Genomic DNA, 22,013 nt, shown 5'->3' on the forward strand with positions numbered 1-22,013 from the left:
TTAGGAAATCAAGAGGTGAATTACAGAAACCTGAAAGTCCAACGTTAGGTGCTCTGGAGTGTGTGAGGGTTTTTTGTGAAAGTTGCAAATTTTGAAAGTGACATAATCAGACCCCAACTCAAATCACCATGATCGCTAAACGGATATAAAAGTAGATTTCAAAATAAGGATATTTCCTTTTATACAAATCCAGATGAAGTAAATGGCTAATAATTGGACAGAAATGTAATTTTGCCAGGTGTACTAGCAGCATGTCAACACAATGAATCACGGTGATATAGTGTGAATCACAAATCATCACGGCTTGTAGGCTGCAGCCATGTGAGTTTTATTTTTGTTAGAATATTCTGTTACATGTTCCCCCATACCTGCTGGCCTTTAGCCATAGAGAGGCCGGCTGAATGGAGCCACTTGACTGTTGATTATTAACATGTCATTGCCCACGAGCTGCTCAATGGGGCGAAACCAGCCGCTTAACTCTCTCGGCTCCACTTAACTGCAGCAGTGACCTTTTAACTCATGGTTGATCTATGTAGTTTATGTCAAAACTAAAATCAAACATCAATTTATGGGAGCATACAGCATGGCCGCTGTAATGCGAGCAGAAGAGATCGTGCATATGGCAGTGCATCTGGTGATGTTTTACTCTGGGCTCCCTTTACTTCTTACACAAAGCATATTTTTGCACCACAGATTTTTGTTTACCAGGCAATGCTTTGTAAGTAGTATTGTTACATAATTCCAACATGAATCCACTCCCAAAAACTCAGAGACGGATGCCCTAACAAACATAAGTCTTAATGTTTGCTTTGTGTAGAAGACAAACAATATGTCAGCAGGGAGACAAACTGGTTAAAGCAGCTATTCTAACAACATAAGCAAACACCCACTCTGCTCAGTGCTCTGGTGCCGTTGAGCAAGGCACTGAATCTACCAGTTATGAGAAGTCGAAAAGTGGAATTTCAAGTCTCAGGCGAGAGTTTAGACAGACAATACAATTATGCTATCACCATCGTGTGCCTTGGTTTGCTGAGGGTCACTTCATGCTGCCTAAAGCTGAGCATGCGCCACTGTGACCACCGTTCGGAAGCGGTGTCACATCGCAGTCTGTGTTGAGAGTCTCCAGGGACCCCTCCTTGTTGAGTAGCCATATAAAACGAGTGACCCGCCCCTCCCGGACAAGTGAGATCCAGCCCGGCCCGACGCGCCTGTGCTGCGCTTCATGGATGCTTCAGCAGTTCAGCATCCTCAGCCCTGCGCAGCTCAGCGGAAGATATCACTGTGACTCGGGACAGATCTGAATGCGCTCTCTCTCCTTTTTCAGTAAGTGTGGTCTTTATTGAATAAACCCACTTTTTGTGCATGACATGTTGGATGTACTGTTTATGCAGCCGATTCAGTGTCGCAGATATAGTGTGTGAGCTTTGCGCAGTTGTAAAAATGTTCATGTTTTAAAAAGCTGCAGGATGCGTAGCAATATGGTGTCGTGACATTAGATGGCGGGACTTTCTTTGAAATTTTCCCAATTTGACTGACAGAATTGCGCCCAATACCCAATAGGCTACAGTGAAAAACAATGAAGTGAAGAGTTAACACAAGCCTTTAAATGCGGCACAGAGGGCTGACGTAATTTAATTAAACTCGATTGCAGGCTAAATATAGAACTGTTATTGGCTACATTGTATGAATGCCTTGTTTTGTTAGAGGACACACTTTGTGAAAATACATTTGATTACTTAATTCTCTTCATGGTGTCTACTGGAGGTCATACTTGAGCCATCATCGCATGCAGCGCATCAGTGCACACAGCGTGCCGGAAACTGGCTTGATTGTTACCATAGCAATGGAAGGGGTGGTCCCTGCTCGGGACGGCTGTCATGGACCACACCCTTCTGTGCTACAGCCCCCAGAGATGCGCCTATAGGTGGCCTGCTGAGCTGTTAAAGGGGAGAATAAAAAATGGCTTTTGGGGCTTTTCTTTAAACATTGAGATTGTTTATGATAGCACTCTAATGTTATAGATTTTCATTGTGGTAAACAGAAAAATGTTTGCTCTAAAAAGAATTGTAGTTGTCCTAAAGTAATTTAATCAGGATACAAAGCAGTCACAAAAACTCACTATTAGGCGGGTATGTTATAGGGAAATTAGGAAGAATTTAGTTTGTAACAGAGTAAAGCCATTTCAGTCTCTTGTCTACCACATGTTGTCTTCAGGGCTACTATACACTACTTGAGTGTCGCGAGAGCTGCCATGGCGAACAGAGGGCCCAGCTATGGACTGAGCCGAGAGGTGCAGGAGAAGATCGAGCAGAAGTACGACCCAGACCTGGAGCAGCGGTTGGTGGACTGGATCGTTGGACAGTGCGGAGGGAACCTGGAGAGGCCGCAGACGGGCAGAGAGAACTTCCAGAAATGGCTGATAGATGGAACAGTGAGTGGCTGCAGTACCTGTTCCTAAAATAGAAGCTACCGTTGAATTATTTAAGATGCAACATAGTTGAGCCTCTGTCAGATTTAAAGAGCCCATGAAGTCAAAAAGCCCAAAATAAGCAACCTGACCTACAAACATGTGTCCAGTTAATTGTGAAAGCTTCAGTAAATAATACTGGAATAACGGACCATTATCATCACTCCTATTTAAAAAAGGGGTCCCACTGTTTTGTCTTACTGAAAAATATTTATTTTAGCAAAAGGTGGACTTTAAACTGTTGTAGTACATGCTTTGCAAGTGTTCAATTTTGTACTGAATAATTCTGGAAGCCTGTGATGGATAACCTCCACAGTGAAAAATCATAAGACTTAATTCACAGTCAATGCACCCTGCACAAAGCTGCAATGTCTTCTTACTTGACACTATAGCTGAATATAATCTAAATAAAATATATATACAGTCAGAGAAAGGCATAGATATCAATTTATGCACCAGCAAGTAACTTTACAATGCAATACAGCCGTGAAACATGTTGCATATTCACATTTTCAAGAATAAATTTGCTTTTACAACTAAATCCAAATGCATTTCTGTACCCCTTCCCTTGAGGCAACCCCTCCCTCCCAACCATGGCAAACATATTAATTATGTAATTTAAGCATGAAAAATAAGAGTATATCAAGAACTAAAACCCTCAACTGTCATTTTGGTATGGTCACGGATCAATATGATTTAGATTTCTGACCTCTTCTGTCCCAGATCCTCTGTCGGCTTATCAACAGCCTTTATCCAAGGGGGAAGGATCCTATCAAGAAGATACTAGAGACACAGATGGCCTTCAAACAAATGGAGAAGATCTCTCAGTTCCTGCAAGCAGCTGAAGCTTATGGAGTCACAACCACGGACATATTTCAAACTGTGGACCTCTGGGAAGGTGATTTTACATCTGATTACTTATTTCGTCTCATGCCGGAGTGATATTCATTCACGTTAGTTTTTATGATAATAATCAGTTTTCAGTTCATGTTATGACAAAATGATCATTGTGTTCTGGCTACAGGAAAGGACATGGCAGCAGTGCAAAGAACTCTCATGGCTCTGGGGAGTGTGGCTGTCACTAAGGACGATGGTCATTACAGGGGTGACCGAGAGTGGTTCCACAGGTAAAGGCATGTGTGACAGAGGAGCTTCACATTTTCACAGCAGCATGATGCTTCATGATCCTCTTCCTCACCTTGTAACTGTTGTCCGTGTACAGGAAAGCCCAGGGATATCGGCGAGAGTTCAGCCAAGAGCAACTCCGCCAAGGTCAGAGTTTGATCGGCCTGCAGATGGGCAGCAACCGCGGGGCCTCCCAGGCTGGTATGACGGGCTACGGTATGCACCGTCAGATCATGTAGACCACTTACTAACCTCCTCCCCTGCTTCTAGACCTTATTTTGTATTAATACCAGAAAGGTTGTAGCCCCAATATACCTCCTTATCCTCTCTAGCACCTGCCATGTAGACCTCACATTTCCCTGAATTGCTGCTTTCCCAAACAGTGTTATATCTTTAAAAAAAAAAATGATGTCAAATACGGTAGATCTTCTTCTTCAACCTCTCTTCCTGTTCCTCTCTTCCCATATTGCCATGTGCTGCCCCCCCCCCCCCGACCCCCATCTTTTTACTTTCATGTGGAACTCAAAGTCATTTATCATCAATTTCGTAGGCAAATGTAAGATTAAAATCTCTTTACAAAAGAGCCATCAGTGTAATTTACATTGTGAATCTCAAATACTGTGAGCCACGGTTACAACATGCTGTATGTGATTTATTTGTATTTATGTGTGCATTTAGTTACATTTAGTCATAGTTTTAGGATGATCTGTACCTATTTCCTTATTTAGCCATCTAACCTAATGAACTCATTAAGTTAGACAATGTCTCTGCTGTCTTGTCCGAGGACGTTTTTGCAGTATCCTCTGTAACCAAATCAACCTCACGTTGTGCCTGGTTATGGGACTACAGAGACTGGGCACTGATATAGTGGCCTAAAAATATAAACGAGCTTCATTCATTTTGAGTCATGCCCTTGTTATTTGTTTGTTAGATTATATGTCCAAGCAAGTAAATGTGCAGCAGCCAACATGTTCGACAGTGAAGTTTCCATTTCTGGTGCCGGGTGAAGACATTGCTTGAATGTGCACTTTTATGTATCGTCTTGTTTATATTTTTAAATATATTTATATCTGGAGGCTTGTGAGAAGAAGTATTGAAAAAATAAAGAATGTGAACATATATTTGTGTCTGTCTGTGTAACACACAAGCTGGGTATCTTGATAACTGGTAAATCAGGGGTTTATGCTGTATGCTCCGGATGTTGTGTGCTGTTTTGTTTCTTATCTTGGTTTTATGTTACAGCTCCTCCCTTGTGCCCATCCCTGCTGTCTCTCCTCACTGTACACGATCTAATAAAGAGACAGCAGCACAGCATAATGATTAGGTAGACAGATCCTCTAGCAGTCCTGATTCAACTCTTGACTCTCTGAGTGACTTTAAGTAAGATATTAAACCCTTTACTGGTCCTGTATTGCTGTTAAAAAGCTGATCTTACCTTTGTAGAGGGTGTAGCGACAACAGAAGAGCCACCAAAACTTCCATAAAGTTACTGTACTCTTCTTTGGTACTCTATTTCTTTTGTACAGCCTTTACAACACTGAAGTCTGTGGCTTGATGTCAACTCTAAACATGATTAACATTAAAATCATTCTAGCATCTAGATAACATCTGAAGGACACTGCCATTAACATAAGCACAAACCTTTGTCGAAGGCCTTCTGGCGACGTTGGGCTCTGGACCACAAAAAGGTCACATTTTATGTCAGTGATCCAGTTTATGGGGTCAACTGTTGCCGACTGTCGACATTTTAAAAAGCACATATGAGAAAAGCATGCATTAATTAACATTTTCACTTGTTATTAGCATCCAGTGAGTTAACGGCGCATTAAAATGCTGTCCTTTAAATTGCAGTCTAAAGCAAATGCTAATATTAATCGAAGGCTTCCATTCTTAACGCCATCTTTTTATTGCTCAATTAAAAGTAAGATATTCTCCCATGCAGACAGCATGCGATCATTTGCTTAAGTTTAATGTCCCGTTTGCTTTACAAGGAAGGCAACACAAACTATGTGGCCTTTTGCATGTCTGGCCCTGACATACACGCTATGCATATTGTTAGCCTCAACTAGACTAGAGAAGCGACTGAAGGGGCACAGGTGACAGACAGACTCAATGAGTAAGCCACAAACACGGTCGGACCAATGAAATGGCTTTGAGGACTGACGTTCCTCTTGTCCAAAGTTCTTGTCCAGTTTATGTTTTCTTTGGTCGGTGTATTATTTGTCTTTTGTTCCACTGTACTCCTCTTGAGTATTCCTGTTTTATAACAATTTGATTCATCGCTTCGTGTTCTCATATGAGTAGTGCATGTGGTTATGAGGCAAACTATGCACCGGCTTTAAATTATTTTAGTCTAAAACGTTTTGCATTGTTGGATGTTAGATTTGTGATTAGTTTTGTTAGACTGCTGCATCGGGTAAAATGTTGCAGGTGGGGGTTAGAGTCACTCTCTTGCTTCTGCTGTTGGCTGTCCGGTGTGTTACACAGGAAGAAACACAGAATAAAGGCTGTGTTTGTGGACACCCTGGAATACCAGGGGACCCTGGACACAATGGCACACCTGGCAGAGACGGCCGAGATGGACTCAGAGGTGACAAAGGTGATCAAGGTAAGTTTAAAACCCTGAGTCAATTAACTTTTTTTCTCGTCTTAAACTTAAACTTCACAATTGACAATAACACTCATTTCTGAATCACCCATTTAAAGGTCAAGTTGGCCTTATTGGATCAGCAGGCAATGATGGCCACAAGGGAGACAAAGGGGAACTCGGTATGTATCTTCAGAATCAACAGCACCACTGAAAAATAAACAGATCTGTAAAGTGACATGTGTTGAAACATGAATCAAGTTTTACCAGCTGTACATACTTTATTCAAACACAACATGTTCATATTTGTTGTAGCTTATTTGGCTTTCTGCAAAATGTATGTACTGAATAGTAAACACTGACCATAAAAGGATGGGAGGTTTATTGTGTTCTTGTCATTTACAGGTGCAGTTGGCCCAGCAGGGCTCAAAGGAAAAAGAGGAGACAATGGAGAACGGGGACCCCCTGGGAAAATGGGGCCCCAAGGAGTCCAAGGGCCCATGGGCCTTAAAGGAAGTAAGGGAGAGCTTGGGTTGACGGGACCCCAAGGACCTAAAGGTGATTTGGGGCCTCTTGGACCAGAGGGTCCGAAGGGGGAGATTGGCCTTAGAGGTGACAGAGGCATTCAGGGTCCATTGGGACCCCCTGGGAGGACAGGGTCTAAGGGGGAAATTGGTATCCCAGGTCACAAAGGCAATATTGGTTATCGTGGTGAGAGAGGGGCTCGGGGAGAGCAAGGTGATAAGGGTGAGAAGGGAGATGAACTTGTTATCTCTAAAAGTGCCTTCTCTGTGGGACTCACAGCGCAAAGTAAACTCCCAGCAGCCAACGCACCGATCCGGTTCGACAAGATCATTTACAATGAACAGAATCACTACAATCCACAAACAGGAAGATTCACGTGCTCCGCAGCAGGGGCCTATTTCTTCAACTACCACATCACCGTCTACGCCAGAAACGTGAAGGTGGCTCTGGTGAAGAACGGTGTGAGGATAATACACACCACAGATACCTACCAGAGCAGCGAAGATCAGGCAGCAGGGGGCGCTGTGCTGCACCTGGCTGTGGGGGACAAGGTATGGCTGCAGGTGGCTGGAGGAGAGCTGTTCAATGGGCTCTTTGCTGATGAAGATGATGACACTACCTTCTCTGGGTTCTTAATTTTTGGGGCTTGAGTTAGGCATAATTTCTTTAAAACTGCTGGTAAATGTAAACTTTGGTCGACTCTGCAATGCATTGTGCAATGTAATAAAGTGCATTTTCTCAACTACTGTTCGCAGGTACTACTTTACTTGAGCTTCTCCATTCTATGCTACTTCATTACTTTTACTACATTATATTTCAGAGCGAAACATCATACATTTTACTCCACTGCATGTATTTGACTACTGTGGTCGCTTTGCTGATTATACATTACAATGTATTGTTATAGATTAACTACCCAGGGATATAAAGTAGTTTAAAACAGCTCCACACTGTAATTTACCTTTTAACACATGTGTGCACCAGTGATAATAACCCAATAATATAATGTAGACACAGGAGCAATTTCTCAGCATCATGAGTACTTTTCTTTTTTAAATATTAAGTACATTTTGCTGGTAATACTTCCATACTTTTACTTAAATCAAATTTTAAATGCAGGACATTTACACTGTTGCATTGCTACTTTAAAATAATCTGAATTGTCTCCCACTGCTGGTATGGCATGTGCATGACGTAAAATGATTATCAGCCTGTAAATAAAAAAACAACATCATCACACATCAAATAGAGGCGTGGTGTTTGACGCAAGCAAAAGTTGTTTCAGCTTCTGTCTTTTATTTTTCCTCGTTGTTCTGTTCCAATACAACATTCAGGAAGTGTCACGAAGTGATTCTTACTCAGGTATTTGGGGATAGGCATGCACAACAGAAATACCCGAGACATTAATTGTCTTGGCAACTTTACAAGAGGAAGACCTGCTACAGCAACTGGAAGGTCCAGTCTTTTTTTGTTCAAGGAGCTGCAGGAAATGAGGAGCAGCATTCCTTTTTTTCTTCAATGAAGAGCGTTTCACCGTGGGCGTGGCTTCGCGGTGACGGGCTCATCTACTAAATTATGATTGGCTGTTAGCCGTATGGTCTATGCTGTGGTCAACCAGTAACCTCTTGAAGCCTCGCCCCCTGGAAACACTGCAACAAGTGCATTAATGATGCTCGCCAGCTCGATCCTGCAAGAAAGAGCTGTTTGAACTGGACTCATCATCGAAATAACAACTTCGGAAGAAATGGCATGACTCAGTATTTATTTTGTGCGGTTCCTTGACTACAAACAGGTTTTGCCGGTCGGTGGAAGAAAAAGTTGATCAGTGAGCTCGTGAGCTAGCTCAAGTTGCTAGCCCAGTGTCTTTAAGGAGTCAGACAGCCATTTGTCTCAATATGTTGCGGGGTAACTAGTCAGCAGCAGCCAGCGCACTTGTCGCTGTTTTTGTACCCGACATGTTTTTGCGAGACGACGAGTGCGAGGCAGCAGGGAGCTCAGAGAAACCCGGGCTACTCCACCATGGATAAACAACGAAAACAGCTGCTCTGTTGATGCGAGAAGACGGGTCAGGAGGACAACATCAGCGACTATGAGCAGGGTGAGCAACTTTATGTTTTCTATTATCTGCATACGTTTAAGTCACAGCTAAAACAAGCGACAAGTTATGCTACAACACCTTTAAATGATTTATTATAATCGTGTGTCGCATTACAGTTTGCGGTGATTTCCCCCTCTTGTGTTGCTGTGTGAAATGGGACCAGAGGGGGTTATTGTCGTGCATTACAGCCGTGGTTGTTATAGTGATGTGGGAGATGCCAGGCTGTGCAGGGAGTTGGTGAAGGAGGGGTTTGGGGAGGGGGGGAGGCCACTTACTACAAAGAGCTTTATGGCCAAAGAAAGTTAATTAATGCAGAAATAAATAAGCAGTTTGGCCCCGAGTTCTTTGTGGGCTTAGAAAACTTCTCAGTGTAATCCCCTTCCATAGCTCCAGAGTCTGCTTCCTTCTTGTACTAACTCAGCTACAGGTCTGCAGCCATCACTACAGTTTTCTCACAATTAAATATCTTGTTTTCGTGGCTCCCCAGATGTTATTTTATACTAGAGGTGAACTGTGGTGTCAAGATCACTCACTGTTAAATATTAAAGGGCCACACTCCTCTGCTTTATAGAGGATGTATAAAAACGAGGTTATAAATGTTTACAACGGTAGACTACTGCGATATCATTTTACACCAGGCTACTTTATATTATACACGGTTGTAATTAAAAAGAGGGCAAATTGTCTGTAGTTTATGAATGTAGTCTGCATTACTTTTCTTATTTTTCTACTTCAGACCATAGAGCAAAGAAGAAACTTACCAGCCATTTTCAGGGCTGTGACTGAGTCAACTGTGCCAGGGAAATGCTGTGTTCATATCAACCTGCAGCGTAAACTATTTCCCAACCCACAAACCGATGGGAACCCATGATTAAGGTTGTCTCAGATCCCCATTTGAATAATGAGTCTTATGGTTATTGTTGCATCGCTGTCAGGTTACACTGTTGGCTGTTAACAACGAGACTCAGTGGTGTTTTGTCCTCTCTAAGCCTTGTGCACTGTGTGGTGTTAGATTTCTGTCCGTCTGTCTCTGCGACAGTCCACAGCAGATCAGGTGAGAGTGGTGACACTCCCTGGTTTGGCCTGTATCTGTACTTCCCACGCTCTATAGGAAGGGGCGTGGCATCTCCTAATCTCCTTCTATCTTGCATATCAAAATATGAGGAACTAGGTCATGGAAAAATGTGAGACTTTACCCATGAAACTGAACCGGTAGCATATGATCCAGACTGGACACGTTGTCGATCTCATAATCATGTGACCACAACATAGGTGACATATTTTGTATGAATACCGTTTGTGGAATCTTTGCCTTTTTATCTCTTAATTTTCCCCCCTTAAAATGTAGAGTGCACACAGGCTAAGTGGCCCCCTGCTGTCAAGCCCTTGTGGGCTGTTTACAAGCTTTGGGTGTCACTCTCAGTCAGTGCTGAATAGCTTAGTTGTCGCCCTGATTAGGCTATCATGTGTAGATGAAACCAGTCCTGACCACAGACTGGTAAAGCTCCGCTCATAAGATTATTACTGGGATAGAGAGGAATAGGCCACACACACACACACACACACACAAACATACACACTCCCTCTCCCACACACTGGTCCCTCATAGAGTACATTTCCTTCAGAGTTTTTATGCTGACGCTTTTTAATCTTTGCCAGGGAACAGGCTGTAAAGTCAGATAACAAGCATCGAGGCTAGTAAGGTTTTAATATGGATTCAATATTGTACAAGTGCCTATAATCGAGGCACTTGTACAACCACGATGTGAACTGATTCATTTGAAAGACAAAACACAGTGAATTTTTGCTCTAGTTCTGAACATGTGTGCAGCTTAAGTTTCACAGAACCCCGGTTACACACCGTGATTTAGCTAATCAGCCAATCTGTTCTTTAAAACATTATGGCGTGTTGTTTTAGGACATGTTAGAGCGATGTCTTCATTCCTTGAGACAAATAGACGACCAGTAATGTGACAGCTTACGAAGGAATGGCGGTGTTGCTCCGGGGCGGTTGTGTCTGTCTCCGAGTTAATCCAGAGAACGGAAAATGACAGAAAAACTTTCCCTCGATACTTTCTGTCTTGTGGTTTTTCAATTTAATGCTCAGTTCATTTTGACCTAATTTGTTTTATCCCAGCCTCAGGCAGGACATGCCTCTGCAGAGGTGAACTATGGGTAAGGTCACTAATCACTATGCATTTATGACTCCTTGCATAACCGTTCTGGGTTTTGTAGCCCAACAGGAAGGGAGTCTGTGATTTAAATGCCTTCCTCCCTGCTCAGCTCAGTGCACGCATGTGTGTGAGTGCACATGGACATGGGCCGTGCTATATGTGAAAGGATGCTCGAACTAATTGTGCATGTGTTTTTGCAGTGCATGCTTTGAGCCCTTGTATACTTGTTTATGTATCTGGGTGAGTGTTTTCATCCTCGTCTCTGGGAGTCTAATCTGAGGCTGGCTCCAGCTGGCTGCCGTGTGTGTGTGTGGGGGGGTGGGGGGGGGTGGGGGGGGGGGGGGGGGGGGGGCTCCTCCCTGAGCTCTTAATTAACTGTGGACCAGGGCCCCAGTGCACCGCTCCCATCCACAGCCACAGAGCAACAGTGATCCTGGTACGGAGGCAGAGCAAAGATGATATAGGAAAGTTCACAGGAAAAGTGACCTGCATTCACAGACAGTAGGGCGTCTAAATAAACATATACGTGAGTAATATTTGTCTGGATGTTGCAATATGCATAGCTGTAGACATGGACGTAGTAGCTTAAGAAAATATGGAGGAGAGGATGCCAAAGATTTAAACTTTTGATCTTGACTTTTAGAGATAAATTTAAAATATTCTCGGAATTATGCTTTTCCCATACAACATAATACAGTACCTTGTAAAAAACAAAAACCAGTTAAGTATTCCTTTGTATTATATTTTTCAGAGTAAGAGCAGCTTTTCATAGTTAAGAAAACTGCAGTTGTCAGTGTTTGATCTTTTTTTTCAATTGTTAGTTATGGATTGTCAACAGACCTGCCAGACCTGTAGAAGCCAAGTGGCCTGTGATAGTCTGCTCCAAGTTTAGGGAGAAAGCAGAAAGGTGTTGAAGGATGGCACAGTCGGTAGACTGGCCGATCGCACGACACGAGTATTCAAAACAGAAACAAGCCACTCGAGCTGTAGAAGTTCCTCTCCTATCTAATCTTTCTGCTTGAAAAACAGCTGGAATAATTGATCGCGTCTATTTTTTCCAGCTGCTGCTCCTCAAAGTGATCCTTTCAGTGGCAGAGGAGGGAGAAAGTACAAGAAGACAATTCAGCGTAGCTTTGAAAGCGGCACATTGTTCACGAGGGGGTGTTTACTGTCTGTCAGCAGCGGTGCTTGGCAGCGGTGGCTCTGTGTTTACATAAGTGCTCTGTGTGATGGAGTGAGCCGGTCCAAGTGACAGAAGATCCCACAGAGAGTTTGACTGAGAGAGAGCCCGACTGCTGCTGAACACGCATGAGGGCGGGAGGTATGGGAGCGCTCCAGGGGCCCCGCAGCTCCCAGCATGTGGAGCCTAGATAGCAGACAGTGGAGGCAGCGCTGCCTTCGAAGTGATGGTGACTTTTTTTTTTTTATGTTGAATACCTGAATGATAATAACAATATAGTGAGGTGTGTTCTTAGGAGACAAGAAATGTAAAAGAATCAGCAGTGATTGAAGTAATTATATTTTTAACATCCCTGAATTGGCATTTAGAAGTGGTATATTCAATTAATTAATTATTTATAACAAAAGTGTATACTGATGATGTAGTTTATCATGGATTAAATAAAGGGTTTGGGTTGGGGGGGGTTAAAGTAACATTATACAGTAAATATGATGATAATTGTTGCTCCATTTAACTGTAATTAAACCCTTCAAGAACATGAAAAGTAAACTTTTAGTGAAATTTGTACCATATTATATTATTCTAATAACCAAAACCTCAGAGGATGTCTGGTCTCACACCATGATTTTGATATTACAACCACAAACTGTTGTTTTAGAGAAATTATTTCTCTGTTGGTCTGGAAAAGTAGGTCTATATGGGATGATACGTTGTATAGTCATTCAACATACTATGTTGCCATTATTGTCCAACTATGTTTACTGATTTGAAGACCACACAACCCTCCCCCACACCGTCACCTCATCGTCGACGTAATCTGGAGAAAACTGGGCAATTTATTGCATTAATCACAATGGATTAGCAAGTTTCATTGCTTAGTCACGCTCACAAAGCCCCACTTCAAAGGCTCGAGCTGCATTTGCCACTGCCCCGAAGCACACACACGGACGCACACACACACACACACACACACACTCGCATAAAGCCGAACTTGGAAAAACACCAACCCGACCTGGGCCTCAGCTCTCCTTGGACATTGAAATACAGCACCAAGGACAAATGCACGTAGTGTTCTCAGTGAAATATGTTTTACTCCTCTGGATCCTGTGTGTGCACACTGAGGGAGATCCTTCTGTTTATCTGTGTCTCTCTCTTTATTCTCTCTGTTGCTCCTCTCCCACATACAAGCGCAGAGGAAACTATAGTGTAAAGTTTACACACTCTCAATTCTTTATTATTATGCTGAATAATGAATCTCTGTTTGGTTTTGCAGGCAGAACAACAGGACAGGGTCTTGTCCACCAGCGAAGACTCTCTCCCGAGCCTCCACAACTCTAACGCTGACCCGCTGATCCAAAGCAGACCCCTCAGTGATATATTCCCATTCCACAGCCATGCTGACAGAAGCGTAGTCCCATCTCTGCTGTCCGGGTGTGGCGCCCAAGTACAGCCGGTGACTGCAGGTCCTCACGAGAACCGATTGAATGGCATCAACTCCTCCTCGTGGTCCATCCCTGTTATAGGTCAACCTGAGGGAAAGCCTTATTCCTCAAGAATTATGAGGCTTTTTTCTAACCCGAGGAAGGGCCCCTTCCCCGCTCACAGTCCAACCACCGACAGTTCCTCCTCAACCCACAGCAACGACAGCAACACTGTCCCCCAGTCCCGGTCAGGACTACCGGGACTGGGTGTTGTGGACTCCTTCAAAAAGCTCCGCTCCTCTGTGCTCCAGGGTATACAGAGTAGAGGGGCAGTCAGCCAAGATGGAGAACATGACCCATCGGATCAGGACATGGCTAATGGCACAGGTGTGGCCAACTTTGACCCTGGTCTCGATGATGCAAATAATTTAAAGTTTGCAGACGGATACGGTGTGTCAAATGGAAGTTTCTATGGCCAAACGTTTGCTGCGATGAGCCACTGTCGATCAGATATTGAGGACTTCGATGATGAGGAAAATGAGGAAGGAGATGGTCTCATGCGCAACACGCGGTTCTCGAGGAGTATCAGGAGAGCGTACGGAGCAGGACGCATCTCTATACTGGACACGGGGAACAGGAGGGTAGCAGGAAGCGGCACAAGTGAAGCTACGGACAGTCGGAAACCAGATCGGACATCCAGCATCAACGTCCAAACAAAGAACGTGAACGAGAGCACAGATGTGAAGGTGCTGAGCAGACTGAGCAGAAGTGCAGAGAATCTTCACATACTTAATGCACCTTTCAGAAGCAAAGCCCCGTCTCCAGGACCTCCTTTGCTTCAGGAGGACACCCAGAGGACTAGCACGTCAAACGGGACCGCAAACATCCAGAGGACAGCCAGCGCCTCCTCGGTGGACCTCCAGGGCCACGCTGTTGGCAGCAGGAAGAGCCCCGCGATGACCAAGGGGCCGATGCTAAAGCTAGTAGGCAGCCTGACTGACCTGACCGTCAGACGCAGGCGAAGTCCCTCCCCCAGCCCTACCTCTCTGACTCCGTTGTCACCCCTGACCCGTCTCCACGATGACTACTCCCGCCGCGTGCCTTGCCTAACAAGCAGCGGGCGGCAGCGCCGGCCCTCGCCTGTCAGAGCCCGGGTCATGTCTGTCGAACGCACCCCTCTGGTTCCTCTACAGCCTGAATACAGTGACGGCCCCCAGCAGCACCAGGTCCTTATCAGCCTGGTTTCTGTGGAGCCCTCAGAGGGAACAGAGCAGACTGCTCATTATGAACCTCATTATAAATCACTGACTGCGGCCACGACAGGTGGTTATAAACCGACAGCAGGATGCGATTCATCTCCTCTTAGCCAGGAAGAAGCTTCCCAACAACAAGATCAGACTGAAGTCAACATGCTACCAAATGAGGTGAGGGATGAAAATCATGTGTGTCAAAAATGACAGGGGTCTTATTATGCATACTGTATTTAGCTTCTGTTAGCAGTCGGTATTAGCTCACCCTGCTTATTAGCGCAGGAGAGGCAGATGTTCTGATACAATGATGGCATCAAGCGAGTGTTATCTTTATGCAAGTGGTCTCCTTGATTACAAAGACTAGATGGATACAATATGCTGCAACTGAAAGGGAACAAAGTTGCAAAATGTGTCACACATTAGCAGCATCTTTATCATTGACTTCAAAACATGGGATTGGAAATCACTAGATAACCGGCTCTCTGTGAACTTTCAAAAGAGGAAGGAATTAAGAGTGGAAAGGTTTTGCTTATAATCTAGAAGGGCGTGATCATTAATGGATGCCAATGTTCCTGTTGAATGGCATTGACCCTTGTCTTGGGAAATGAACCATCACACCTCTAAGAAGTGATTTTCTGAAGTGATCTTTGAATCTGGCATGGTTCTAACCCGCTGCGATAAGTCTGCATGTCAACGTATGGATGCTTGTCAGCATTGTGCTCGCATGCTTTTAAAAAAAAAAAAAAAGAGAGCTGTGTGTGTCCAAAGTCCCCTTCGGTGTCTAATAAATAATGATGTAAGCATAAATCGTTCTTCACTGTCCTTTTCCCTGTCAGCCGTGTATGACATACTGACTGAGGGTCACGTGCTTCAGCCAGCTGTTCTGTGCTACCAGGCACACTGAAGGAGCAGAGTTAATGATTAGACTTTGTTTATGATTAGTGGCCCTTGCACAAAACTGCTCCCCCCCCCCCCCCCCCCCCCCCCCCCCACCTCCCTCTAGCTGAAGCCAAGTGGATCAAAGTCCAGCACCGTGGACACTGGGCCTTGGACGGCTAGCAGCACCACCAGGCAGACGGGATCCATAGACACACCGTTATAGTGAAGTGTGCTTTTATCTAAGAGTACGATTTGGCCTTTGAAGATGAACCGGAAAAATGTGATTTGTTTACCTTACAAATCAAGCGGCTCTTACTGGCCTCAAAAACATTAAAGGCACAGGTCAGTCTGTGTGTGTGTGTGTGCGTACGTGTGTGTGTTCACAATGGTGCTAGTCCACTGTGTGCCTTTCCAGTGTATATGCCGGGGACCGGACCCAGATGGAGAGAACCAAGAGGTGAGGTTTGATGCTGCTGGCTGACTTAACAGAACAATTTCCAAATGAGTAACCACTAGCCAATATTTGAGCGTTGAGTAAACGATACATGCTGACAACACATACAGAATAACATTTAATTGTGGAATATTTGTGGAATTTCTATTGCAGTTCTTATTTGAACTTGATAAGCATTTAAGGTTCATTGTGTTCAGTATGTGGAATCAGTCACTTTGTGAACTTGAATACCTTCACATGATAATGAAGTTTCTCAGGAGAGTCCTGATAAAGTTCACTGAGAAAGTTTCCCTCTTGAGATCCAACCAAGACTGTTGTGTCTAGTTGGAGCTCTTATGACTTGCGGAGAGTACCATTTTGTTTCTGATGAACAAACATGTTCTACGTCTGCGTGCATTGCAGATCATTGAACGGGGAAAATCAATATCTTCGTCCTTACTGAGTTTTGAATGATACTTTTTGATCCCTAGGCGACATCAGATCAACAAGAGCCAGAAGCACTTCTCCAAACAGAGGAGGTCTCTCCAACAACCAGCAGCACCCCTCCTATCTCTCCTCCATGCCTCTCGGAGTCACCCACATCACCCACAGATGCATCCACGGAAATACCCTCCGTCAAAGCCAGGCGAAGGAGTGGACGCTCGAGACCTCGTCCCATCTCGGACTACGGGCAGCTCGTTTCCAGGAAGCACTCTATTCCAGAGGAAGTGGCAGAACTGCACGCTGAAGGAAGGACAGCAAATACATCATTCCATAAAGACTACAGCGGTGGTGACGCATGCGGGGACGGAGAGAGCCGTGAGAACTGCAGCATAAACGGAGACGTTCAATACACGAGGCAGCGTCCAATCTCTGTCATAGGAGTTGTTGATCTGTTCTCTGCTGATACTGAGGAGAAAGACGACCGCCTTCCTTCTGTAAGTCTTTACAGTTATGGTTTAAACCCACTGGAAGCACATCGTTTTTCAAAACAATGAAAATGCTGAGATCAATTTCCATCTACTGTGTATGAACTGGAAATGTGGTCGGATACTTCCCTTCAATGACTCAGTGGTTGGCTTCAGGCTGATCTAGTTGCCAAAGAAGGAATTCTCTCTTTGGTGAAGGCATAAAATACCAGAAAAGAAAAAGTCTGTTATATTTGGTCCTGGCTATGAATGTTATCTGTCAAACAGTCACAGGCTATCTGACAATTGAGGGAGCAGGAAGGTGTTGAGAAAGCGAGCTCTTCCTTAAATCCCAGGATGTTTTTTTTTCTCGTCTCTTCTCAGCAGCTTTTGTCGCGGCCGCCCATCCCCTCCCACCAGGTTCCCCCCTACAGAGCAGTGTCCGCCAGGTTTCGACCCTCCGTCCTCTCCCAGAGCACCCCCATCGGACTGGACCGCGTTGGACGGCGTAAGCTCCACAGAATGCTCAGCGGTGAGAACGCGGGGTTGTTGTCGATCACACATTTTAGCCTGTGGGAAAGCAGAGTCTGGGAATGTCAATAAGTGTGTTGGAGGAGAATGTGGGTGTGCCTCCATCTGTGGCTTGTTTTCTGAATGATTTAGATCTTGTCAGAACGTTATCAGCTCCATACTTATTTATTTTTAACCTCTGTATATGTGTTGCAGATGGTTTGTCTGAGTGCTCGACGACACTTGATGACAGCGTGAGTGAGGAGGAGGAGGGCAGCTTTGACGAGCTCACTGATGTCACGCCCTACCTCCAGTCGGGGGTGGAGCTCTCTGTGCTCAACGAGGTAAAGCCGAGGAGGGGAACATGTCATGTTGCACCACTCGAACATCTTCTCCCAAAGATGTGTATTGAATTCATGATGAAACCTTTAATCGCGTTGTATGCGTGCCTCGTGAACGGCCATGTGAAAATGTTTTCAAGCTGTTTGACGGAACAGACGACCACCGCAGTGTCCACAAGTCTAGACATAATCGTACATGTTAGACACGGGCTTAGCCGGCATGTAATTGTATTTCTATCTTATCTGTGTGTGTTCCTCTCAGTGGATAAGCTCTGGCAACACGGTGTATGCTGAGGCTCTCTGGGACCATGTGACCATGGAGGAGCAGGAGCTGGCCTTCAAGGCTGGAGATGTTATCCGTGTCCTGGATGCCTCGCATAAGGACTGGTGGTGGGGCAGGGGGGCTGACAAGGAGGCCTGGTTCCCCTCCAGCTTTGTGAGGGTAAGTGGACTTCCTGACCTACGTTGTCTAAACGCACGTTTGCTCTCCAGCAGCACAGGAAAAGACCCGCAAACGGGCTTAGCTCCTAACAACCCTCACCAGCCCTCATCAGTGTGTGTGGAAGGGTTCAAACCTCAGAGGTTCAGCTGGTTTCTGTGGTGACCAGAGCTGATTGACAGTTGAGTCTTAATTAGGCAGGCTATGGTAACCACGGTGAGATTATTTGATTGGCAGATGGTCAATCAATGTTGCCGAACAAGAGAACAACTTGTGTAACATGTAAACATGTTACCTTAGTGATGTGGAGCTTTCTGTAGTTTAACTAGTTATTGTTCTATCTTTTGTAATAGTTTTTATTTTGCTAAGGAGCTTTCATGAAAAGCAAAAAATATGTCAAGAGTCATATTTGTTTGGCCATGTGTGGGGACTGGAAAGAAGATGTTTGGAAAACTAATCCTGACTGAAACCGATTTATTTATGATTTGAATGCTGCTCCGGAGATCCCATTGTGTGTGTGTGTGTGTGGTGGATGTGTTTCAGGTGCGGGTGAACCAGGAGGACTCGAGTGCAGAAAGTGTGGAGAGTGTAGCGGACCAGGAAGATCCAGCTCCCAGGGACACACACAGCCCTCAGCACAAGGAGCAGATGAGAACCAACGTGGTTCAGGAAATCATGAATACTGAACGCATCTACATCAAGCACCTAAAAGACATCTGTGAGGTCAGAGCTGCAATGTTTACATCTCGGGCTGCTGCTTCTCTATACATGATTCACACACTGCTCTTACGCTGACCTACGTTCCAATAAAGTTCAACTTTTTTTTTTTAGAATATTTAGCGTAAGCTACATTTTCAGAAATGACTTTTCTCTTTAGCTCCTCCTGTTGCCCAGTGTTTGAACTGTTTCCGTACCTTCTGTGGAGTCAGCGATCTGGTTTTGTAAAACTTCCAGGGTTACATCCGTCAGTGCCGTAAACACCCGGACATGTTCACTGAGCTGCAGTTGAAGACCATCTTCAGCAACATAGAGGACATCTACAGGTTTCAGAGGCAGTTTCTCAGAGACCTGGAGAAGAAGTACAACAAAGACCAACCGCATCTCAGTGAAATCGGCTCTTGTTTTCTCTTGCAGGTAGGCAACCCCACACAAAACCTTTCCCAATTCAACTCATTCATTTACCTGATTTAGTAGTTCCACATTTTCATTGAATCTATCTTCTTTTGTCCTAAGGGAGAGGGCTTCTCTATCTACTCCGACTATTGTAACACTCATCCAGTAGCCTGCGCTGAGCTGCAGCGCCTCATGAAGTCGGGCAAATTCAAGCATTTCTTTGAGGCCTGCCGGCTCCTCCAGCAGATGATCGACATCTCCATTGCAGGTTTCCTGCTCACGCCCGTTCAGAAGATCTGTAAATATCCCCTGCAGCTAGGAGAACTGCTTAAGTACACCCCCAAAGACCACAGGTACTGGATATTCATTACTTCACGAGTTATACTACTCTTTTACTACTTGCGCTTATTGTACATTTTGAGCATCTATTTATTTACACATTCTGGTGCACGCAAGCAAAGATGGCAACTTCACTGCACTCCAGCCTTCACCATTATTTTCAAGCCATCTACTTCAGGACCCAATGATGCTTGTTGCTATACAGACATGTAATTCTACAACAAGCCCATTTTATGACATCTTATACCTTGAATCAATGAAACTCTTGTCTGTAAAGCATTACTTTACCTTGGCTGTACAATGAAAGCTGCATGCTAATAGCTGCATGCTAATAGCTGCAATGATATGTACAGTGTTTGTGGCCTAGCATAAGCTAACCAATTAACCAATCCAATAATCATTCATTCATTCACTTTAAATAATGGAATTCATGGTTTGATAACTTACTTTGTCCATGATTGTGATTGAACTACTATAAATGGAAATGTCCTCTCTATCAATCTAATGTGCACGGTGGACCCTATGCTCATTGTTCCTTTGCTGATTTATTGCAGTGACTACAGCGGAGTGAGCAAAGCTTATGAGGCCATGAAGAATGTGGCCAGTTTGATAAATGAGAGGAAGAGGCGGCTGGAGAGCGTCGACACCATCGCTCACTGGCAGGTGGACATTCTACACTGGGAGGTGATGAGAGCTAATCAATATTCCTCCTGTTGTACTCTGGTTATTAATCAAATGTAGTGTATATGTTTTACCGCCCTTCGGTGAAGAATATTAAATATATTTGATAAATGTTTTTGACTGTACTTGTATCTGTATAAACGTGCCGTTGCAGGGGCCCGATGTGCTGGAGCGCAGCTCAGAGCTGATCCACTCTGGGGAGCTGACTCGAGTCGTCCGACAAGGCAAAATGCAACAGCGCAGCTTCTTCCTGTTTGACCACCAGTTGGTCTTCTGTAAAAAAGACGTCCTGCGCAGAGACCTGCTCCACTACCGTGGACGGCTGGATATGGACCAGACCGAGGTTGTGGATGTACCCGATGGGCGGGACTTAGACCTGGGCCTGACCCTGAGGAATGCTCTGCGCCTGCGCCACGCCTCCACGCTGGAGTTTGTGTGTGTGCTGTGCTGTAGGAAGGCCCAGGACAAGCAGAGGTGGTTACAGGCCTTTGCCAAGGAGAGATACAGAGTCAAAGAAGACCAAGAAATGGGTGAGTCGAGAAATTCCTTTCATTCATGACGCAAAACTGCTACTGTGGGTAGATGTCAAGTAAAAGGGGAACAAGGTGAAGCGACTGTTGGAAGAAAGGGGGTGGCTGGAAATATTTTGACGTGTGTGTGTGTTGGCAGGAATGGAAATAAGTGAAGAGCAAAGAAAACAGGCCATTGTTAATGCCAGAAGAGCCAAACAGAAGAAGAGCAAAAGTAAGGAAATGTTTTACTTAATGCCGCTCTTCATTTACATTTTATCAAATTTCTATCTTCATTTTTATTTCCATTCTTAACTTTTATTTTTTGTCTTTTTTCCATTCACCATGTAGACATTGGTTACTCTGGTTCTGTCCCACCACACCACCAAAACCTTCACCCACTTCACCAGCGTCACATCACCATCCCAACCAGCGTGCCTCAGCAGCAGGTCTTTTCACTGGCCGAGCCCCCAAAACGAAAGCCTCATCACCTGTTGTACAGCATCACCCGCAATGCCTTTTTCAAGAAATGAAGCTCTTTCTCCCTCATCCCCCCCCCCCCCGTGCATGTTCAGAGCACGTCCAAACCATCCTGAAGTCTCAAAAGAACACTTAAATATGTTTTTTCCTGTGAATGTCAAATTACGTTTTTGTGCCACATGAGTTTTTCTCTGTGTGTTTGATTTTGTTGCATCATGAAGTTCAGTGCCTCGGAAGGGGCTTGTCTAAAGTGTTAAAATACTGACTCTGTATTGTGTTGCCGTGAAGATGCTGCTCACTCAAGAGACTCCCAACCCCCTTTTCTCTTATAAATCCCAACTGAAAGATTTTTTAAATGTTAATTATGACAATGTATATTCTGCTTTTACGCCGACAAACATGGTTCTAGTTTATCTCACAGAGGCTGGACCCTTTTTTTTTTTTTTTTTTGCTGCGAGGCTGTCAACTCTGAGCACAAGATAGACGAAGGATAAATTAACTGACACAGTCACCTGCTTTGTTAACACTGTAAATAAAACTCTTGTACAAACATA

The 22,013-nt window shown here is 44.5% G+C and overlaps 3 protein-coding genes across 5 annotated transcripts; all 3 read left to right on the forward strand.

Moving 5' to 3' along the window:
* The first annotated feature begins 1,177 nt into the window (after positions 1 to 1,177).
* Positions 1,178 to 4,711, forward strand: tagln3b (transgelin 3b). Its single transcript, XM_031850461.1, has 5 exons — positions 1,178 to 1,323; positions 2,215 to 2,431; positions 3,191 to 3,365; positions 3,492 to 3,594; positions 3,690 to 4,711. Exons 2-5 carry the CDS (start codon positions 2,252 to 2,254, stop codon positions 3,829 to 3,831), a joined length of 600 nt encoding a protein of 199 aa, XP_031706321.1. The 5' UTR covers positions 1,178 to 1,323; positions 2,215 to 2,251; the 3' UTR covers positions 3,832 to 4,711.
* Positions 4,712 to 6,013: 1,302 nt separating this feature from the next.
* c1qtnf9 (C1q and TNF related 9) lies at positions 6,014 to 7,354 on the forward strand. Its single transcript, XM_031850394.1, has 3 exons — positions 6,014 to 6,200; positions 6,299 to 6,361; positions 6,585 to 7,354. The coding sequence occupies exons 1-3, from the start codon at positions 6,014 to 6,016 to the stop codon at positions 7,352 to 7,354; spliced, it is 1,020 nt and encodes a 339-aa protein (XP_031706254.1).
* Positions 7,355 to 8,325: 971 nt separating this feature from the next.
* On the forward strand, positions 8,326 to 22,011 carry spata13 (spermatogenesis associated 13). Of its 3 annotated transcripts, none has more exons than XM_031850516.1 (13): positions 8,326 to 8,802; positions 13,430 to 15,001; positions 16,631 to 17,077; positions 17,432 to 17,579; positions 17,774 to 17,901; positions 18,161 to 18,340; positions 18,881 to 19,060; positions 19,292 to 19,471; positions 19,571 to 19,803; positions 20,344 to 20,473; positions 20,625 to 21,000; positions 21,140 to 21,214; positions 21,331 to 22,011. In XM_031850516.1, the coding sequence occupies exons 1-13, from the start codon at positions 8,794 to 8,796 to the stop codon at positions 21,510 to 21,512; spliced, it is 3,840 nt and encodes a 1,279-aa protein (XP_031706376.1). In that variant the 5' UTR covers positions 8,326 to 8,793; the 3' UTR covers positions 21,513 to 22,011. The 3 variants fall into 3 exon arrangements, with proteins under 3 accessions (XP_031706376.1, XP_031706377.1, XP_031706378.1); XM_031850517.1 differs by having other exon boundaries at positions 17,435 to 17,579; XM_031850518.1 differs by lacking the exons at positions 8,326 to 8,802; positions 13,430 to 15,001 and adding an exon at positions 15,826 to 16,163.
* Positions 22,012 to 22,013: the final 2 nt, after the last annotated feature.

Source organism: Anarrhichthys ocellatus, unplaced genomic scaffold (assembly GCF_004355925.1).
Source record: "Anarrhichthys ocellatus isolate YVR2014 unplaced genomic scaffold, GSC_Weel_1.0 scaffold10, whole genome shotgun sequence".
NCBI lineage: Eukaryota > Metazoa > Chordata > Actinopteri > Perciformes > Anarhichadidae > Anarrhichthys > Anarrhichthys ocellatus.